This window comes from Phascolarctos cinereus, unplaced genomic scaffold (genome assembly GCF_003287225.1).
Source record: "Phascolarctos cinereus isolate Bilbo 61053 unplaced genomic scaffold, phaCin_HiC Scaffold_4;HRSCAF=312, whole genome shotgun sequence".
Taxonomy (NCBI): Eukaryota; Metazoa; Chordata; class Mammalia; order Diprotodontia; family Phascolarctidae; genus Phascolarctos; species Phascolarctos cinereus.
In genome coordinates this window covers 284,839,074-284,858,914 of record NW_027555847.1, presented here as the reverse complement: position 1 = coordinate 284,858,914, position 19,841 = coordinate 284,839,074, and the positions used below count along the sequence as shown (strand labels likewise).

Here is a 19,841-nt window from a genome sequence, read left to right as displayed (position 1 = left end):
CATTAGGCACATTATAAATATTCTTATGCCTCTACTTAGAAAGGGAATGTACATAGCCAAGGATCAGAGAAAGAAGAGGGAACTTGTGAAGGGAATACACACAGCCAGAAGAAACCAAATGAGAGAGAGAATGTGCGCAATCTGAACAATTCATGCTCCTCAGGCTATAGCCCACATAGAACATTTCCTTGTTTCCAAAGCTCCTACTTGCTGCTTCCTACATTTCTTTTGATAAACTCTATCATATTCTACCAGTATGATCTATTGAAGTCATCTGCTGAGATGATTTCTTTTCTGAGCTACAAGTTTTTAGTATTATCTACTGTGATGTCTGCTCCATAAAATGCCATTTTCAGCTGATTCATTACCCCTTTCCCAAAGAGTAAGGGACAAAGTGCATCTCTGAGATAATCCCGAGCAAATAATTTATTTTGTCTCTTTTCTGAATCAAACCCACACCTGCATTCAGTCAACCAGCAAAAAAATCATCTATTTTTTGAAATACTTTTTTTCTGCTTCAGTGCCCCCACCACCACCAAGTGGGGAGACTGTTATTTGCTTTTAGGTGAGAAAATTCATTTCAATTCCCATCATGTTCCCAGTGTTGATGAAAATTATCTTAGAGCTTAATTCAAAGATTAGAGGGCTGTGGTGGCACTGGTAATCTTTGTCTTTCATTCTAACAGTTGTACTCACATCACTGCTTTCTTTTTTTTACATAAAAGAAAGTAGGTATTTTTTTTAAAAAGAACATAAATTCCTATCTATCCAGAATACAAATAATCAAAATATTCAGATAAGCAGCTATTTTACTGTATTCTACTTTTATGGAAAAAATATAAAAAGATCAGTAAGCCTGTTTACCTGAGATGTATTGAAAATATCAATTTTTAGAGTATGTTACTGGGTCAGTATAGCTTCAGTTCAGTCTCCTATACTTTTTTTAACCACTAACAATGCCATGAAATGATTATTGATGTTCAGAATGATAATTCTGAGGACTTCCAAGATCCTTAAGTGCCTTCTGATTCTTTAGGGAAAGGTTAGGATTATAAGATCATAGATTTAGAACATTGAGTGTTCACTAGTCTATCCCTTCATTCTTACAGATAAGAAAATTAAAACCTGGAAAGGCAAAGTGAGTGATTTGCTTAAGGTCATAGAAGGAGCAGAGATGGACATCAAATCCACTTTTTCTGACTTAAAATCTAGCAATATTCCTACTATAACAGTACTCCAAATTAAATTATATTTAATATGGTTTCAGTGTCAAATGACTTTTTTCATATTCTAATTGAAAAAAAAACTAGTGTTCTTCGGATCACTAATTTTTAAAGAATTAAACATATGAGAAATCACTTAAATTAAATATCACTTAATTCAAGTATCCCTCCAAAACTGGCCTTTCCTCCCAACTTCCATATTTCTATTGATCTATATAATCTTCTAATCTCCCAGGTACATACTATAACCTTGAAGTCATCTTTGCTTCTTCTCTCCATTATTTCTCATATGTAACCAGTTACAGAGTCCTATCAGTTCTACAACCATGAACTCTCACAAATTTATCCCTTTTTGTTCACTCAAACAACCATCATCGTAATAGTTTAGTTCCTCAATACTTCTTTCACAGACTAGGGTAACAGGCTTCTAATCCATCTGCTTCTTCTCTCTTCCTTTTCTAACCTACATTTCACACAGTTGCTAGTTTGTGGGTCTAACAATGACGTTACACTATTCTAAAACCTTCAGTGGCTTCCTCTTTCCAATGGGACAAACAATCATCTTAGTCTGGCCTTAGAGGCTCTTTACAATATGGCCCCAACCTATCTTCCCAACCTTATTTCACATTCACTCTCCTCCATACATTTTATATTCCATCCAAAATGTATTATCTGAATTTCACATGCTCTCTCCTGCTTCATTGACTTCTTCCATGCATTTTTGTAGACCATCCCCTATTCCTGGAATGCACTCCTTCCTCAGCTACACCTTCCAAAATTCTTCCCTCCCTCAAGACACCATAGCTCAAATGCCATCACGAAGCCTTCCTTGTTCCATCATTAACACCACTGAAAGACTTGTGTTGCAAGGGCCATAGAGTTAGAAAGAATTTTAGAAATCATCTGGCCTAACTCCCTTACTTTTAGATGAGCAAACTATGATTCACAGAGACTAAGATCTCAGTATCATTATAATACAAAGGAAAATTTACTTGAATGAATTAAGTCTTGTGTAGGTTTTTTTTAAATGAATTTTTTTATTAGATCAGTTTTAAAAACCATTTTCTTAAATTGCCAAGAAATATGTGTGAATGATATTGAAAGGGCGTTCTAATGGACTTACTGCTAAAATGGTGGTGTAATAGGACCTAGAAAACCTCAAATCCCCCATAAACATCTGAGCAAAGCTCTAGAAATTCACCAGGAGGGAAAATAATGAAGAAACCTAAAGAGAAATAGCTATAAGCTTCATCATCAAGTCTAGGACTGCGCAAGATTGTTAGGTTTGTCAGAAAGCTTCAGAGACTCTGAGTAGAGATATTCTAAAGTAGACAGATGGGACATCAGGAGACTAGGACAGACTAGTGTTCAACACAGAATCTGACCCGTAGCAGGAGACAGGGCAGACCAGGACTTAAGCAACCTAATCCAGCATCCAGGCAGGCCATACCTGAGACAACTAAGAAGACAGGGCACCTGGACAGCCTAGCGTTCAGTCACGGCAAGAGAAAGGGCCAGTACAGCAGCAGGGGTACTACGAAAGACCTGTTATCAATAAAATTAGTTGGGACCTGTCAGCATCACAGTAAGGAGCAAAGCCAACTTCGAGTTGGTGATTCTGAAAAAAGGAGAGAGAGGAAAGGCTGTGGCCAAAACTCAAGTTAAGCCACCAGGCGACTGAGCCAACCAAAATATAGGAATTCCTGCAGAAGGCAAGGCCTAGGCTTAAGCACCACACCCGGGATTAAGCCAGGCCTACCCCAATTATCAGAGAGTATAGAGCAGAGTCTGACCCAGACCCAGGGCTCTAACCCAGAAACTGAGGCTTCAAATGAGTAAACAAAACAAACAAATAAGCCACTAAGCACAATGAGTACTTTCAATTGAGAGAAACCCTAGAGGAAAACTCAGAGCTATAGACTAAGTCCAAGTGGTGCCTTAGAGAAAAGACTGACTTGACTATAAGGACTACAAGACTGCTTGGAAGAAAAAAAGCAAGAGGTGTTTTTTTTTAATGTGATTTTAAACAAAAAGATAGCTTTGTAGGAAGGAAAGGAAAGGAAAATTAACAGTTTAGAACGGGAAGTTAATCTTATCCCTAAAAATCTATACATTGAAAGTTATAATGAGTTAGATAGAAAGCATGGACTTCATGAGACAAGAAGAAATATTCAAAGAAAATCAAAAGATTGAAAAGACAGAAGAAAATATAAGGTATATATTATCAAAAACAACTAACCTGGAAAATGGGTCAAAGGGAGATAATATGAGAACTATCAACTAACTAAAAATAGACACCCCCCCAAAAAAATAAAATCTTGGATAATATAGTTTAAAAAATAATGAACAAAATTTTTCTGGAGCTATTCTATCAGAACCAGAAAGCAAGGTAAAAATAGAAATTAATCTACTGGCTACCTCTTGAAAGAAAGCCCCAAATGAAAACTCCCAATAATGTTATACCAAATTTGAGAGCTTCCACATAAAAGGAAAGGTGCAACAACCACTCAAAAAGAAAGAATTCAAGGACAAAGGAAATACAGTCAGGATCACACATTTTTTGCAGCTATCACTGTATAAAAGAGAAGAGATCTTAAAATATTACACTCCAAAAGGCAATAGCTTACAAAAAAGAATAACATCTTACAAAATTGAGTATAATCCTACAGGGGGAAAAAAGTAACCTTTAATGTAATAGAATTTCAAGCATTCCTAATGAAAAGACCAGATAGAAACACATATTGATTTGGAAGAACCTATTTAGTGATAAACTAATTACATTTTAATAAAGAGAAGAAATAAATGTGCCTTCAGGGCACCAATCTCTTCAAGAATCATAAGGCAAATGGAGGGTCTAAGGTGGTTTTATTCTGTTCTGATGGTCCAAAGAGAAGAAAGAAAAGGGAGAGCAAGGAAGAAAGAAGGAGGAAGTTTCACACCTGTACACTAAATAAAGAGCATATAAACATGGAGGAAGAAGTGTGGGGAATGGGCATCACATCAGCCTGACTTTTTCTGAACCACACAAAAACTTGAACACACAACATATGGTTACACATGCATATACATACATACACACATACATACAGATGTTTGGTTTAAAAATACATTAAACTCAGAAGGAAAATAGGAAAGCACAGGGATAGGGGAGAGGGAGTTAAGAGGGAAAGGAAAATTCATGACGAATTTCATTATGAGCAAAACAAATTCCACTGTGAGGTTAGACCTTGAAGGGGGAATTTTAAATCATGAAAAAAATAGTAAAAACCAGTGATTGAGGGGAGGTTGAGCTGAAGAGAAGAGTAGCAGTATAGAAACAGGCCATCTCAATTAGAGATCATTAGTATTAAGCATAATCCTCTTTCACCATCTTATTCTTCTTTATCATTAAAGGATACAGGGTGCAATATAGGGAAAAATGTAGTAAGATAGCATAAAGGAACAAACACAATTAACAGTCAGAGCTATGAACATAAATGTAATGAACTCACCCATGAAATGACAGAGGATCACAGAACAGATAAAAAGCAGAACCCAACAATACGTCATTTATAACATAAACACTTAAAATATAAATATTGACAGAGTTAAGATAAGGTGCTGGAGCAGAATGTAATACAGAAGGGTGAACTCAAAAAAGCGGGTCTAGCAACCAATGATCTCACATAAGGCAAAAGTACAAATTAATACAAAAGATATAAATGGAGACCACATTGTAATGAATCAAAATCAATAATTAATAGATAGACATGGAATAGGATAATATCCAAATACTTAAAGACAAAAATTGATTGAATTACAGAAAGAAATACACAACAAAACTATCATAGTGAGGATCTCAATGTATCCCTTTCTTACCTAGACAAATCTTATGAGATGATCATCAAAAATCATTAAGGACTTGAATAAAATTTTAGAAAAGTTAAATATGATAGAGCTCTGGCAAATAAAGGATTATACATATTTCTTAGTTATGCATTGTTGCACTTTGTTACTCAATTAACAATTATTAGAGCATTAAGAACTTCAAAAACGAATATAGCAGAAACATTTTAAAAATTCCTTTAATGTGGGGCAGCTAGGTGGCACAGTGGATAGAGCACTAGCTGTAGAGTCAGGAGGACCTGAGTTCAAATCCAGCCTCAGGCACTTGATACTAGCTGTGTGACCCTGGGCAAGTCACTTAACCTCAACTGCTTCACCAAAAAAATCTTTTACTAACCACACACACAAAAAATTCTGTTCAAAGATGCCTTTGAAAAGAGGATTAAAATTTTAATTGGACACCAAATACCTTAATACTACAAAATTTCTGGGTCAAAAACAAAACAGCATTAGAAACAAAAACAAAGCATTAGAAAATGTCAGCAAATAAAATGACAATAATTAGATAGCATACAAAAAATTTTAAAATAGTTCCTAGGAAGCATTTATATCTCTAAATGCCTTTATTAACACAAAAAAAAATAAAGAAAAAGAACAGATCAATTCAACTGAAGATAAACTAGAAAAGCAAAGCATCTAAAAATTAAATTTGAAATTCTAAATATCAAATAAGGGATTAATAAGACTGAAAGTAAAGAAATGAATTGATAAAACTAGAAGCTTTAAAGAAACTAAAATTAGTTAGCTAAGGATAATGAAAGCTACATTGATGCTATCAAAATGAAAAAAAAAGAATTTACAAAGATAAAAGATAAAATAAAGGAAACTATTAAAAATTATTTTGCCTATTATATGAGAATAAAGCTGAAAAATGAAATGAAATGGATGGATACTTAGAAAATATAAAATACTAGGTCTATAGAATGAGAAATAGACATTTTGATTCAATTTGAGAAAAAAACAATCCATAAATTCCCTCGGAAAAAAGGGAGAACCAGATAGATTTATAAGTTAATTCCTTCAAACATTCAAAGAATAATTATTCCAATATTACATAAAATGCAAAAATAAGGAGTTGTGCAAAACACTATTGTACAAATAAGGTATTGATGCCTAAATCAGAGAGAAGGAAAATACAAAAAAAAAATACTATAGACCTAGTCAACATCAATGCAAACAAAATAAAAGTACTAATATAGAGATCACAATGATATACCTGAAAGATTGTGTGTGTGTGTGTGTGCATGTGTGTGTGTGTGTGTCTGTGTGTGTGTGTGTTTGGGTGTGGGGTATGTATTATGGTCAAGTTGTATTTATAAAAGCAATTCATATTTGGTTATACATAAAAACTATATTCATACTAGAAAATATTAATAACAATAACAAAAATTACATGTATATATCAACTGATATTGAAAAAGCTTTTTATAAAATTCAAAATGGTTTCTGTTAAAAACTCCAAAAAGCAAATAGATTATCCTTTCTGTACTATGATAAATAGTCTTTATCTAAATCCAAGGCCCAATATTATATATCATGTAAAAAGACTAAAGACTTTTCTAATTTATGTCCAGAATAATCACTATTATTTAACATAGTACTAGAAATACTTGCTATAGCAATAACACACATGCACAAAAGAAATTGAGGGAGTAAGCATAGGCAGAGAGGAAACAAAGCTATTTATATAGATGAGCTGATTAGAGAACCTTAGAGAGCCAACTAAAATTAATTGAAACAATAAAAATCTTTAGCAAAGGTGTAGGACATAAAATACCCATACACACACAAATCATTGGCCTTTCTATACAATGTCAACAAAACTCAGTAGGAAGACAGAGAAATTCTATTTAAAATAGCTAAAGACATAAAAGAAAAAGGAAAATACACAGTTTTTGCTATAGAAAGGAAATGGAAGGCTAAGAGATGGCTATAAATTGAAGAATAGCTGAACCAAATTAAAGCATGTCAACATAACAGATTTACGAAGTATGAAATGATAAAATAGACAGTTTCAGAGAAACCTAGAAAGACTTGTATGAACTGATGCAGAGTGAACCTAGAGGTTTATACAAAAATATAAACTGCCACCTATGGGGCAGGAAAGCCAGTCTAGTTGCACAATAGGGCACCCTCAGGGAGAGACAGGAGGCAGCTTGTGCCAGATAGGTCACACTACTACTGCTACCTCAGCCACTATCTTGAATACTACCTGTCCTCATACCCTGATAGACATAGACCAGAACCCTGAAACCAAGAACCTTGTGAATGGTAGTGACCTCTAGCCTTGAAGGTCCTGTTTCCATCATGAGGCTATGAATCACTATGGAGAGGGGACTATATTTCTTGCCACCACCAAGACCTCGCTGATAGCAAGGTAAGTCCAAAATCCCTAGGAGTAGTGGTCACCCTCCCCAACCCATTACTCCTATCCCTGCCCTTGCTTCTAGCCTAGCCCCACACAGCCATTGCTCAGGGAAGTAACCCTGATGGAGATATGGACTAGCAACTTCTTCCTGAACCAGCAACTTTCTTCCAGAAAAGAAAATTCTTACCTGCAAAGTCCTTGGCACTGCCAAAAGATTCAATATCAGAGACTAATATGATCTTATCAATAAATCATATTAAATAACATTAAAGATGACACATTACCATCTGCTTTGCTGCTGAGCCCTAAGGACCATGGTACCTTTCTAACTGTCTCCTCCATTAGAATGTGAGCTCTCTGAAAGCAGAAACTGTGCACATAATTTGTTAATTAAAAATGCACTTAAATTCTTTTTCACTCATTCATTCAAAAATAATATTGTAAAGAAAAACAACTGTGAATGACTTAAGGTCTCATAATTCAGAATTAGATACATATTTTTGGGCATTGAAAATGTTAGCATTTGTTTTGCTTGAACTGCACGTATTTGTTTCAAAGGTTTTGTTTGGTTTTGTTCAGCAAGGGTAGGGAGAGGAGTTGGGAAGAGAAGGATCTTGGGACAGATGGCATTGCCAAAAAAGAGTCATTAAAACATTTTTCTCCCAAAAATTTACAGAAGAGAACAGGAAGAAAGTCAGAGGGAAATACAGAAAATCAGGACAACTTTGAAAGTCACATGCTGAATTAATTATATTCTGAAAAGAAAAGCAAGCTGTTAGAAATAGAGATTTGTGGTTTTATGTTAAATCTTCTCTTTATTCTAATTCTACCTTATATAGAGAGGTGGTCATTTTACTTGTTCGTTATGTGCAAAATAAAACTTTTCACGATTTTTTAAAGAAAAGGCAGCCTGACACTTCCTAGCTATTTAAGGAGGTTTTGACAATTCATTTCACCTCTCTAAGCCACAGTATCCTCGTCTTTTAAACAGAGATAACATTTAACTACTCCAAAGGGTTGCTGCGAACAGATCACTTTTTAAGATAACATAAATATAAGTTATTATTCTTACTTAACTTTTTCATTTTCAAAATGATATTTAAAAACTCATTTGGATTCATGTCTGGAATACTTCTTGAAAGAACGAATGAATATTTACCCCTAGCATCATTCCCTAACAACAGACTTATCTTTACTGATCCATTTTCAAAGCAAGCTAAAACTCTTGCTTTTTCTCTTTTCCATCAGGCTGCAGTGAAAGCAGTGGTGGCCTCCAGCCGACTGGGCAGTGCCAGCAGCCACAGTAACTATCTTCAGGAAAGCTGTCAGTCCAACATTACTCCAATGTCCAATGAAGACAATGAGGAGAAAGAAAATGCACCTCAGAAGGAAACAGAAGGTCAAGAACAAAGCTCAACTGAGGTAGTAATTGCAGTAATAGAAGCTCAAGATGAAGTAGAAATGAGTAACAAAGAGGAACCCCAAACAGAACCTGAGGCTGCAGCAGAAGCCCCTACCTGGAGAAGGAGAAACCCCGGGAGTCAGTGCGCAAGAAGGGGAAGGGCTGCAAGAGTCCTAAAATCACCCCTTTCCCAATAGAGGGCTGAAGCTAGTCACTTTCATGCATGGGCTAATTTTTCCTTCAGCCAGGAAGATTTGTAAGCGTGACTCTCACTGTAGTGGTTCTAATTTTGAGGTGCAAAACAGTGTGTAATAATGCATCAGCTGGTGACCCTAACTGTAATGCATGTGACTGTTTATGAATAGTAGTGTCCTCTAAAGGCATGTAATGGATTACATGTAATGTTATCTAATAACAAGTGAAATTTGATAGTGAGCAAACACAGCATAACACTTAAACTTCATGTATATTTGCAGAGGGCAAAAGTTAATGTTTGAAGTGAATCATATTTATATTTTCTGTTTGCAAAACTTAGCCTTCTAAGGGAGATACCTAATTTCTTCTGAATGGTAGTTATTTCTATTGGCATATTGATTATCTGCTACATGTCATCATAAAACTCTTTAAATGGTTTTTTATTCATGTGTAAAAACTGTTTACAAGACGATAGCAAATAGATGTACAGTATATGCAAAAACGTTCCATAAATTCTGGTAAGAAATTGAAGCATTACTTTCAAGGGCCATGAAGCTATATGCCCCTCCAGCTTGTGTTGCGAATGCCTTACTATACCTTTAACTGTTTATATACTCTATATTACTAATAACCAAAAAACTCTTTCATAGAATTCTGCCATTTCATTATCCTGGCAAATTTTCAATACAACTGGGTTGGTCCCTATTCCCTTCTGAATCTCACTTTCTCTTTCATAAGAAACCTTTTGAAGAAAAACTCTTCAGAGGGTAATGAGAATTAAGCCTGTGTAGAGTAGCAAAAAATAGTAGGATTCTTGTCATTTTTTAAAGATATAATTATACTTGTCCAGTAGTTTATAAAACTATGTAGCTAAAGAAAAGCACTGATTTTTATGGATAAAATCTATAATTACCAAGTTTTAAATACTTAGAAAAATCTTCCAAGGCTAAATCTTATGAAAGTAATTTTTCAAAAATAAGGGTCATTATCAACTTTGCTATAGCTTATGAAACCTTTTTTTTTGGCCATTAAAAGTCATTTTCCCTTGTTTGTTAAACAGATATAACATTTATAAACTAAAGTATCTTCAACAAAGGTATTTTGTGCATTTTTATGCTCCAAACTAGTAGTTCCTAAATTTCACAACAAAGTATTTTTAAAGTGTCTATGTTAAAGATATGTGACAATACATTATTTTACTTTTTTATTGAAACACTGATCTTAAATTAGAGAATTGAGATCTCAATATTCCTTTATTGATTGTTTTCATTTTAAAATAAACTCTTTTTTGGGTTTAAAAGTACATTTTTCCTTTTTAACATAGACCCCAGTGATTCACATAAATCAGGCTAATAAACATGTGTATAATTTTTTAAGTTCAAATTAAATTTTCTATCAAGTCAAATGCTTATATATTTTATAAGTTTATTTATTATAATCTATTATCTTTCTTGTAAAACTGAAAAATCAATTGACTACAACTAGAGCTGTAATGAAATATTTGTGTTTTCAAAGGATGGTTTAGAAATTGTTACCCCTGCTTACTGCATTACTACCATTCACTAGCAGCTTTGAGTCTTTTTGTTAATAATACATATTACTATGAAGTAAATCCCCACATGAAGAGCAGAATTTTATGGCATTAAGAATATGTGTATTTGTAAAAAGTAATACTAAAAGTGCCCCTTACTTCATATTTCACCTCAAATGGCTACATACCTTTCTTATCTAAATTTTGGCTTTAAGTACAACTTTAAAATCCTTGTTGAATGTTCAAATAAGTTTTCTGATGTACGTAATTTTCATTTCTTTTGGCCCCTTCCTCTACATTGGAAAATAAAAGCACTTCACTTTCTGAAGGTCACTAGAGTTTTATTGAAGGTATGTTTCCAAGTTCTTCCTTTCTTTCTTTCTTTTTCCACTCTGAAGAAAAAGGTGCCTATTGGTAAACAGAGAGAGAGAGAGAGAGAGAGAGAGAGAGAGAGAGAGAGAGAGAGAGAGAGAGAGAGAGAGAGAGAGAGAGAGAGATGGTATATGTTGTAGGTGAAAATAGTTCTATTTACTGCTTCTTGATTTAATTTGATTTGACCGAGGTAAGCTGGATGAGTTCTTTACACAAGTGTGGCAGCAATGATTTATGAATGGTACTTCTTGTATTCCATCTTTTTTTCCCTCATGACATAGAAGCTCACTATTTTCTAAACTGGGTGAATAGTAGTAGTCATCATCACTGGGCAATAAGAAAAACACTTATTTTAGAAAGACTAAATATCATCTGGAAAATGTCTTTCTAATGGTTTGTTCTGAATAAAGTTATCTAACAGAAATGTCATATCTATCCTACATTCAAGGAGCAATGGACACTTAGAGCATCAAGCTATACGCCAATATATTAGCCTACTGGAATCACCGCCATTCATTACCTTAATCACTATTAGTACATCATCCTGAGGCAGCCATGCCCAAATACATGTTGCCCCTTTACTCCCTTTCCATCTTAGCCTTAAACATACTGGAGTTTATTATAATTGACCCATAGTATTCACCTTATGTGTAGTTTAATGTGAGATTGAACAAAAATTGCAAGACAAGAATTATAGCTATTGGATTAATCCCTAGTGATCTACTTTTTTTAAAATCTACACATACACACAAGTATGTATATATGTGTGTGTATGTGTGCGTATATATATATATATATATATATATATATATAAATATACACATATATATGTAATTGTCATTAATAGTATACTCTACTATTAATTTATCAATTATGTAGTTTATCAATTATGGTTTTAATTTAGCCTCTTTCCCATTTACAATGTTTTCCCAAGACAGTATCTAAATAATTCTGAAATAGCCAATGTCAGTCAATTCAGAAAAAAATGTATAAATTCAGCCAAAATGGTTGGTGATGAAACTATATAAATGCAACCTTGTTTAGAAGGAATTTTTTTAACATATGAGAATGAATGTAACCAACAAAGTTTCTTTAAGCCCCTTAAATATATAATATTTTATAATTTCAAATCATAATTTACTAGATATCTATATTTCTCTCAGAGTATCCTTTAGCCAAATAATATCTGACTATTCAGTCAGTAATCTTAATTTAGGTAAAAATTGTGCACTTTATTTCTTATTGACAACTCCTACACATGCTGAAGAATGAAAATTATTCAATTTGGTAGAGTTCAAATATTTACTAGGTTATTCATTCTTGCTAAACCAGGAGTTAATCTGTTAGTGTATTGTCAGAATTTGTAGATGTCAGTTAATGCTGCCAAAGGACATGGATTACAAACAAAACTTGTGGTGCAAAAGATTTATAATCAACCAATCAATAAAGAATTATTAGGTGCCTGCTATGTGGCACTGTGCTAAGCATTAGAGATTAAAAAAAAAGAGAGAGAGAGAGACCAAAAACCAGTCCCTTTACTCAAGGAGTTGTCTTAAGAGTGAGACACCATGCAAATAAGTATAGATAAAGCAAGTTATATGCTGGATAAACAGGAAATAATTAACAGAGGGAAAGCACTAGAATCAAGAGCAGTTGGAGAAGGCTTCCAGGAAAAGATGGGTTTTTATTTGGGACTTAAAACGAGAAAAGGAGGGAAAGCATTCCCGGTATGGGGGACAGCCAGAGAAAATGCCCAGAGCTGAGAAACTAAGTGGAATGTTCGTGAAAACTGGCCAAGAGGCCAGTATTATTGGATCAAAGAGTACCTGTTGGGGAGTGAGGTGTAAGAAGACTGGAAAGTTAGGAGGGGGATAGATTGTGGAGGGTTTTGAATGCCAAACAGAGCATTTTGTATTTTATCCTAGAAGCAACAGAGAGCCACTGGAATTTATTGAGTAGCAGGGTCTGACAGGATTAGACTTGTGCTTTAGGAAAATCATTTTCATGGCTAAATGAAAGATGGATTAGAGGAGGGAGGGAGTTGAAGCAGGCAGACTCACCAGCAAGTTGATGCAATGATCTAGGTGTGAATTGCTGGGCTCTCCGTTAGAGAGGTAGCGATGTCAGAGGAGGGAAAAGGGCATATTGGAAAGATTTTGCGAAGGTGAAACTGACAGGCCTTGGCAATAGATTGGATATGGTGAGATGAGAGACAGAGAGGAATCCAGGATGACTAGGCTGTGAGCCTGAGGAACTGGGAAGATGGTGTTGTTACAGTAATAGGGAAGGTAGCTGGGCAGGGCCAGAGGTGGGGAGGCTCAGGGGGAAAGATAATATTTTAGACATTGAATTTAAGATTTTACTGGATATCTATCCAGCTTGAGATGTCTGAAAAGCAATTGGAGATCCTAGATTGGAGGTCAGCAGAGAGCTTGGAGCAGAATAAGTAGCTCTGAGAATCATCAGCATAAAGGTGGTAATTAAATCTATAGGAGTAATGAACTCACCAAGTGAAAGGAAAAAAGAAGAGGGCCTAGGGCAGAATCTTGAGGGACATCTACAGTTAGAAGGCTAGAGGGTGTGATTTGGGAGAGTATCCAGCAAAGAAGACAGTTTAAATAGATAAGAGGAGAACCAGGACAGAGTGGTATCCCCAAAACCTAGACAGAAGAGAGCTATCAAGGAGGAGATACTGGTCAACAGTGTCAAAGGCTGCAGAGAGGTCAAGAATGAAGGCTGAGAAAATGCCATCAGATTTGTTGACTAACAGATCATTAGTAAATCTAGAGAGAGCAGTTTTGGTGGAATAATAAGGTCAGAAGCCAGATTCTAAGGGGGGTAAGAAGAAAAGGAGAAAAGTGGAGGCACCTATTGTAGTTGATCTTTTCAGGGAATTTAGCTATAAAAGGTACAAGATACATAGGAGGATAGTTAGCAGAGATGGAAGCAAATGAGGATGTTTTTTGGTTGGGAAAGATGTAGGCATGTAGGGAATGAGCCAGTAGATAGGGAGAAATTGAAAATAGTGTACGTTTGCAGATTAGATATTATGAGATGACATCAATTTTTTTAAAGAAAGTATTCATGTATGTGGAGGATCAGCTACATTGTTATATTAATAGCCTTGTCAAAGACAGAAATGTATTATATGTTTTTTCTATCAGAAAAACGTAAGGAATTTTTCTCACACAGACTTGTGATAAGGTTCAATGTCCTCAAAGGTGACTAGAAAATTCAATTGGCTATCCAGAAGATGGTAGGTACTCACTCATACATCAACTAGCACATTATTTCCTTTGTTGTTCATTACCTATATATAACATTGAGCAAGTTATTTAACCTCTCTGTGCCTCAGTTTTATCATATATAAAACAAGAGGATTGTATTACATGGCCTCTGATGTCCCTTCTATCCCTACATAAATCTGTCATCCTATTTATAAAACCATTAATCAGACCAAAGATCTCACCATTGTTAGGTAATTGTGCTACAGGGTAGTCTGATATATAGATATGCATGTATATGGATATATTTGTGCACATGTGGATATGTGTATATCTACATATACATGTATGCATATATGTTTATATATGTATATGTATGCATGTGTGTGTATATATCAGTGAGGATGGTGGTGGGTGGGTTGTATGTCATTTCTCTGGTACCCACCCCTGTGTAAATTGGATTAATCCTTCTTCGGTTACTTCTTGGGTGCAGCTAGATGGCACAATAGATAGAGTACTGGGCCTGGAGTCAGGAGTTCAAATCTGGCCTCAGACACTATTTGTTTGGCCCTGGGGAATTCACTTAACCCTGTTGCCTCAGTTTCCTCATCTGTAACATGAATTGGAGAAGGAAATGGCAAACCACTCCAGTATCTTTACCCAGAAAATCCCAAACAGCGTCTCAAAGGATCAGATATGACTGAAACAACTGCCTGCACAAAAACATGCAGATGACTCCTAAATCTAGGTTCTCATATTTAATTTCCTGAATTCTATTTTTAAATTCATGTTTAAATTCCTGAATCAGTCTCCTCCTGGACTTCTCCTTCATATCCCATAAACATCTCAAACCCAATTCGTTCAACAGAAATGATTACCTTTTCCCTCTACATCTGCTCCTCTTCCAAAATTCCCTTTTTGCCAAGGTTACTACCATCCTCCCATTTATTCAGGTTTGTAGTCTCATCCTTAACTCTTCCCTCTCCTTCATTCCCCACATCGAGTCAAATCCTGTTGCTTCTACCTCTCTAAAATCTCTCAAATCCATTCCCCTCTCTCCACCCAAATGATGCCCTGGTTTATTTCTCTTGCCTAGGCTATGGTAATAGTCTCTTAAATGATATCTCATTCCGTCACCCCAACTCATCTTCCACGTAACTGCCAAAATAGTATTCCCAAGGGACAGGTCTGACCATGCCATGCAGCTGCTCTAATGCTCAGGATAAAACAATCTGTGTTTCAGATAGAAATTTAGTCTGGCACTTAAGACCCTCCCTCCACAGTATGACACCCACCTTCCTTTCTAACCTTAGATTACATTACTCACTTTCATATACTCTACATTCCAACCAAACTGTACTACTAGATTTTCCCCATACTTGACATACCACCTCCTGTTTCCATAAACTGTCCTTCCTGCTTTGAATGCATTTCCTCTTCATCTCAACTTCTCATAATTCTTATCTTTCTTCAAAGCTCAGCACAAGTGCCAAGCCTTTCCCTTATCTTCTTCCTCTCCTCTTCACCCAGTTAGTGCTATTCCCTTCTTAATTTACCTTGTATTAGATACATACATTATACATACATACATACACTGCCACCAATAGACTATAAGCTCCAGAGACTAGTTGTTTTTCTGTGTGTAGCACAGTGCTTTGTCCACACTGAGTATCTTGGTGAATCGAATTAAGTTAGGTATTCTGGTCCTTGTATGAGAGACAGATTATGTCTAGCAACTGCTGTCAGTTGCCAAAACTTACAGTCTGATGGCATGGTCTTTAAAAACTCTTTGTAACTTCCATGCTGTGGTAAAGTACAGGAAAAGGACTTTGATAATTCGTTATCCCCTAATTAAGAATTAATCTAAGCATCAATTTTTCCATGGCTATCATTGTTCTTTCCTTGGGAAATTGTTTCCAATTCTTTCCTGCTTTCATATTCTGTTTACTTCTCATTTCGAGGGAAGAACAACCACCATCCTTTGAAGGATACTATGTTCATGTAGCTGGAGCATACTACTATACTCCCCTACATCTTATAATGGGAATGTGTAGCATCACAGACTTACTGCAGGAAGTCAAGGAATATAGCTGCTTGGGATCTGGAAAACTGTTATGATTCAGCATATTTTAAAAGGGCTTAAAGAGCAGTGACAAAGCTATCAGAGAACAAAGAAACCTTTCAAAGACTTTCAGGAAAACTAAGGTTAAAGATTGGGCCTTAGAAATTATAGGTATAGAATGCTTAAAGAAAAATAATATTATAATCACAGTTAATACTCTATTAATATGAGGAATCATCAGTTTAAACTGACAGAAGACATACAACTGTAGCAAGTCTAATTTTTATTTTTTCTATAAGAGATTATTTCAAGCTATTTAAGAACTGTATACTTTATACGAAAATATTGGAAGGTCGTAACTCTGACCATCAGATCAAAACAACGTGCCAAGGTAGTAGATGTTGTATATATAGCATAACTTATAAAGTAAAATATTCTGCAAAATCATTTTACATTTTAAAAGATTCACTTAACTTTAAGACTTTTAGCTTGCACCTAGGGTCCATCAGTAGGCAAATACAATCAGTAGATTCTTCAACTACGATTTACTCAATCCCTGCCATCCAGATGAATCACTCCATTTTAAATTAAGTCAAATTAAGTCTTATGTTTAGTTGATTAAGGATACCTAGTCTGAACCCCAACTATGAAAATGAAGAACAAAACTGAAACACGACTGCGGAAATTCAAGCATATTCTTATTCAATGATAGACAAATGGCACTAATTCAATGACAAAAAAAATTATTTTTCATTAAGCATTGTTGTGTGCAGAGTACTCTGCCAAACTTCTGGGAAATTTTAGAAAGTTTAGATAAGTTGAGGTATGATAATGTCCTTTCCTTCTTGGAGTTTCCAGTCTAGTAGGGTGATTTACCACATACATAATTATTATACAAAATAATAGCATCTTATTTAGAAGCTGAAATTTGACAATATTAGAATCAAAACCTTTTATTTATTAGCATGACAATTATTCTTAGCTACTGCTTGGCCTTTAGTTGTGACACACACACACAGAACTTATGGACAAATGTATATTTCTATGTTTTCTAAGCTTATTTCCAAGTGATTAAATTTGTCTTCAAAGAATAAGATAATCAATCACATTATATGTTATCCTTGGGCTTTGTCGTGACCCCATGGTGTACATTCTAGGCTTACTTTTTCTTCCCACTATTCCAGGTTTCTGATCCTCTCTTTACCTTCTGATGACTGCTTCTCTCACAATGCAGACACTCAAAGAATATTAATTTCAGTACAGTTAAATGATGGATGATGTAGGGTCTGACAAAATAATTGGTTTATGTTCTGGCATAATTAGATGCTTTGATTTCTATTTGCACTGAGAAGAAAATTTGGCATGACTGCATTCCTTAGAAAAGATGAATGAAGTACAAAACTATTTTGATTAGAAATGGGAAATCAATGTTTTCCTTTCTCCCAAAGAATGGAATTATCATAATTCTAACAAAATGTTCTGTTTTATAAGTATTTATCACCTAAGAATCTAAAAAGCCCATATTCCTATAACTTTTCATATATGGGTTACTACATTACAGATCACTTTGTCTGCTCTTAAGGTTCATCTTATACTCAAGTCTTTTACTTTTATGTTCCAACTTGCCAATCTTCTCTATTCCATAATTTCAACAAAATTTAGGTTGGAAAGCCAAACCCACTGAAGCCTAAAGCTCCTTACCTAATTGTTTTCTATAATAGTCTTGCATCTGTAGCTGGATATAAGGACAATTGCTAATTTTAGAATTGCTATGATTTGCTTCTCATTAAGCTATGCTCATACATTGTTATCAAGAATATATACTTGGAGTTTTGCAAAATTACCTACTCACTTTCAGGCCCTTCCGTACCCTTGTGTCTGCTTAGTAAGTTAAGAAAAGACATAGAATCCTGTCTTTGAATCCTCTTTTGTACTCCATTATACTAACCATTGCCATCATATGAAGTACCTAGTGTATGTATTTCATCATAACATTGGTTATACATAACTCAGGAATAAAATAAAATACAAACTTTTCATAAAAGATAGCCATCGTTCAGTTCTTCTCCATTTCCCATCCAAAGTTATCTAGTTTGTGGGGTTTTTTTAAGAGGGGAAAGGAGGCAAAAGAACGTTTCCTTTTATTTTTATTATGAATTTGAAAATTCAAACTCATCCCCTTGATTGGTTTATAATGTTGCTATCACTGAAAAAAGTGCCCATATTAATAGGATCCATAGAAGTATAGAAGAAATTGATACATAATAAGTTATTGTGTTGTTCAGTCATTTTTCAGTCACATCCAACACTTCGTGACCCTATTGGGGGTTTTCTTGGCAGAGATACTAGAATGGTTTGTCATTTCCTTCTCCAGCTCATTTTACAGAAGAGAAACAAGCAAACAGGGTTAAGTGGCTTGTCTAGGAACATAAAATAAGCGTTTGAGGCCAGATTTGAAATCAGAAAGAAGAGTCTTCCTGACTCCAGGCCAAGTATTCTCTCCATTGTGCCACCTAGATGCCCTAAGAAATGGTTCAAAATAAGGTTTTTGTATTTGAATAGCTCTGATTTTTCGTATGTAAAAGGACTGATAATATACCAGATACCAACCTTTTTTGTATTGCATTTCCATAAAATGATAGTTCCAATGAAACTAAGACACATTTTTTTGTTGCACGTGGAAATATATGCACTGAAACACGAAACCTCACACAGATATATGACAGATAAATCTTTGTTTAACTTTTGTTACAATGTTAGGGAAAACGGAGAGAAACCAGAGGATAAAAATAATCAAAGGTGGATCTCAGTTTCATACTCCTAGTTGTTTCAGGTACAAACACGGTGCTCTATGAGAAAAAAAAAAAGATTTTCTTACATATTAGTAATGTTGTGAAAGAAAACAGACAGGGCAGGTAGGTGGCACAGTGGATAGAGCACTGGCCGCCCTGAAGTCAGAGGACCTGAGTTCAAATCTGGCTTCAAACCAAAACACTTGACACTTACTAGCTGTGTGACCCTGGGCAAGTCACTTAACCTCAATTGCCAAAAATTAAAAAAAAAAAAAAAAAAAGAAAACACAAAAAAACAACAAAAAATAACAAAAGTTGTTTTTTTTTAAGGTATGTCTCAATCTGTATTCAGACTCCATCAGTTCTTTCTTTGAAGTGAACATTTTTTCATCATAAGTCCTTTGGAATTGTCTTGGATCATTGTATTGCCGAGAACAGCTAAGTCATACACAATGCATCATTGTACAATATTGCTGTTACTATGTACACTCTTCTCCTGGTTCTTCTCACTTCACTTTGCATACGTCTTTCTAGGTTTTCTGAAAGCATCCTGCTCATCATTTCTTATAGCACAATTGTATTCCATTACATCCATATACCACAACTTGCTCAGCCATTCCCCAATTGGTGGGCATCCCCTAAATTATCAATTCTTTGCTAGCACAAAAAGAGCTACTGTAAATATTTTGTACACATAGGTCCTTTTCCTTTTTTTTTTTAACCTCTTGGGGATATGGACATAGTAGTGGTATTATTGGGTCAAAGGGTGTGTGCATGGTTTTAAGGC

At 35.0% G+C, this 19,841-nt stretch overlaps 1 protein-coding gene across 1 annotated transcript in view; it reads left to right on the top strand.

Annotated features, from left to right (window-relative positions):
* CAMK4 (calcium/calmodulin dependent protein kinase IV) overlaps positions 1-10,937 on the top strand; it is a 229,664-nt gene extending 218,727 nt beyond the window's left edge. Inside the window, 2 exon segments of the mRNA XM_021006993.2 lie at positions 8,725-8,987; positions 8,989-10,937. Coding sequence (XP_020862652.2) covers positions 8,725-8,987; positions 8,989-9,055 — 330 coding nt within the window. The 3' untranslated portion in view covers positions 9,056-10,937.
* The last annotated feature ends 8,904 nt before the right edge of the window (positions 10,938-19,841 follow it).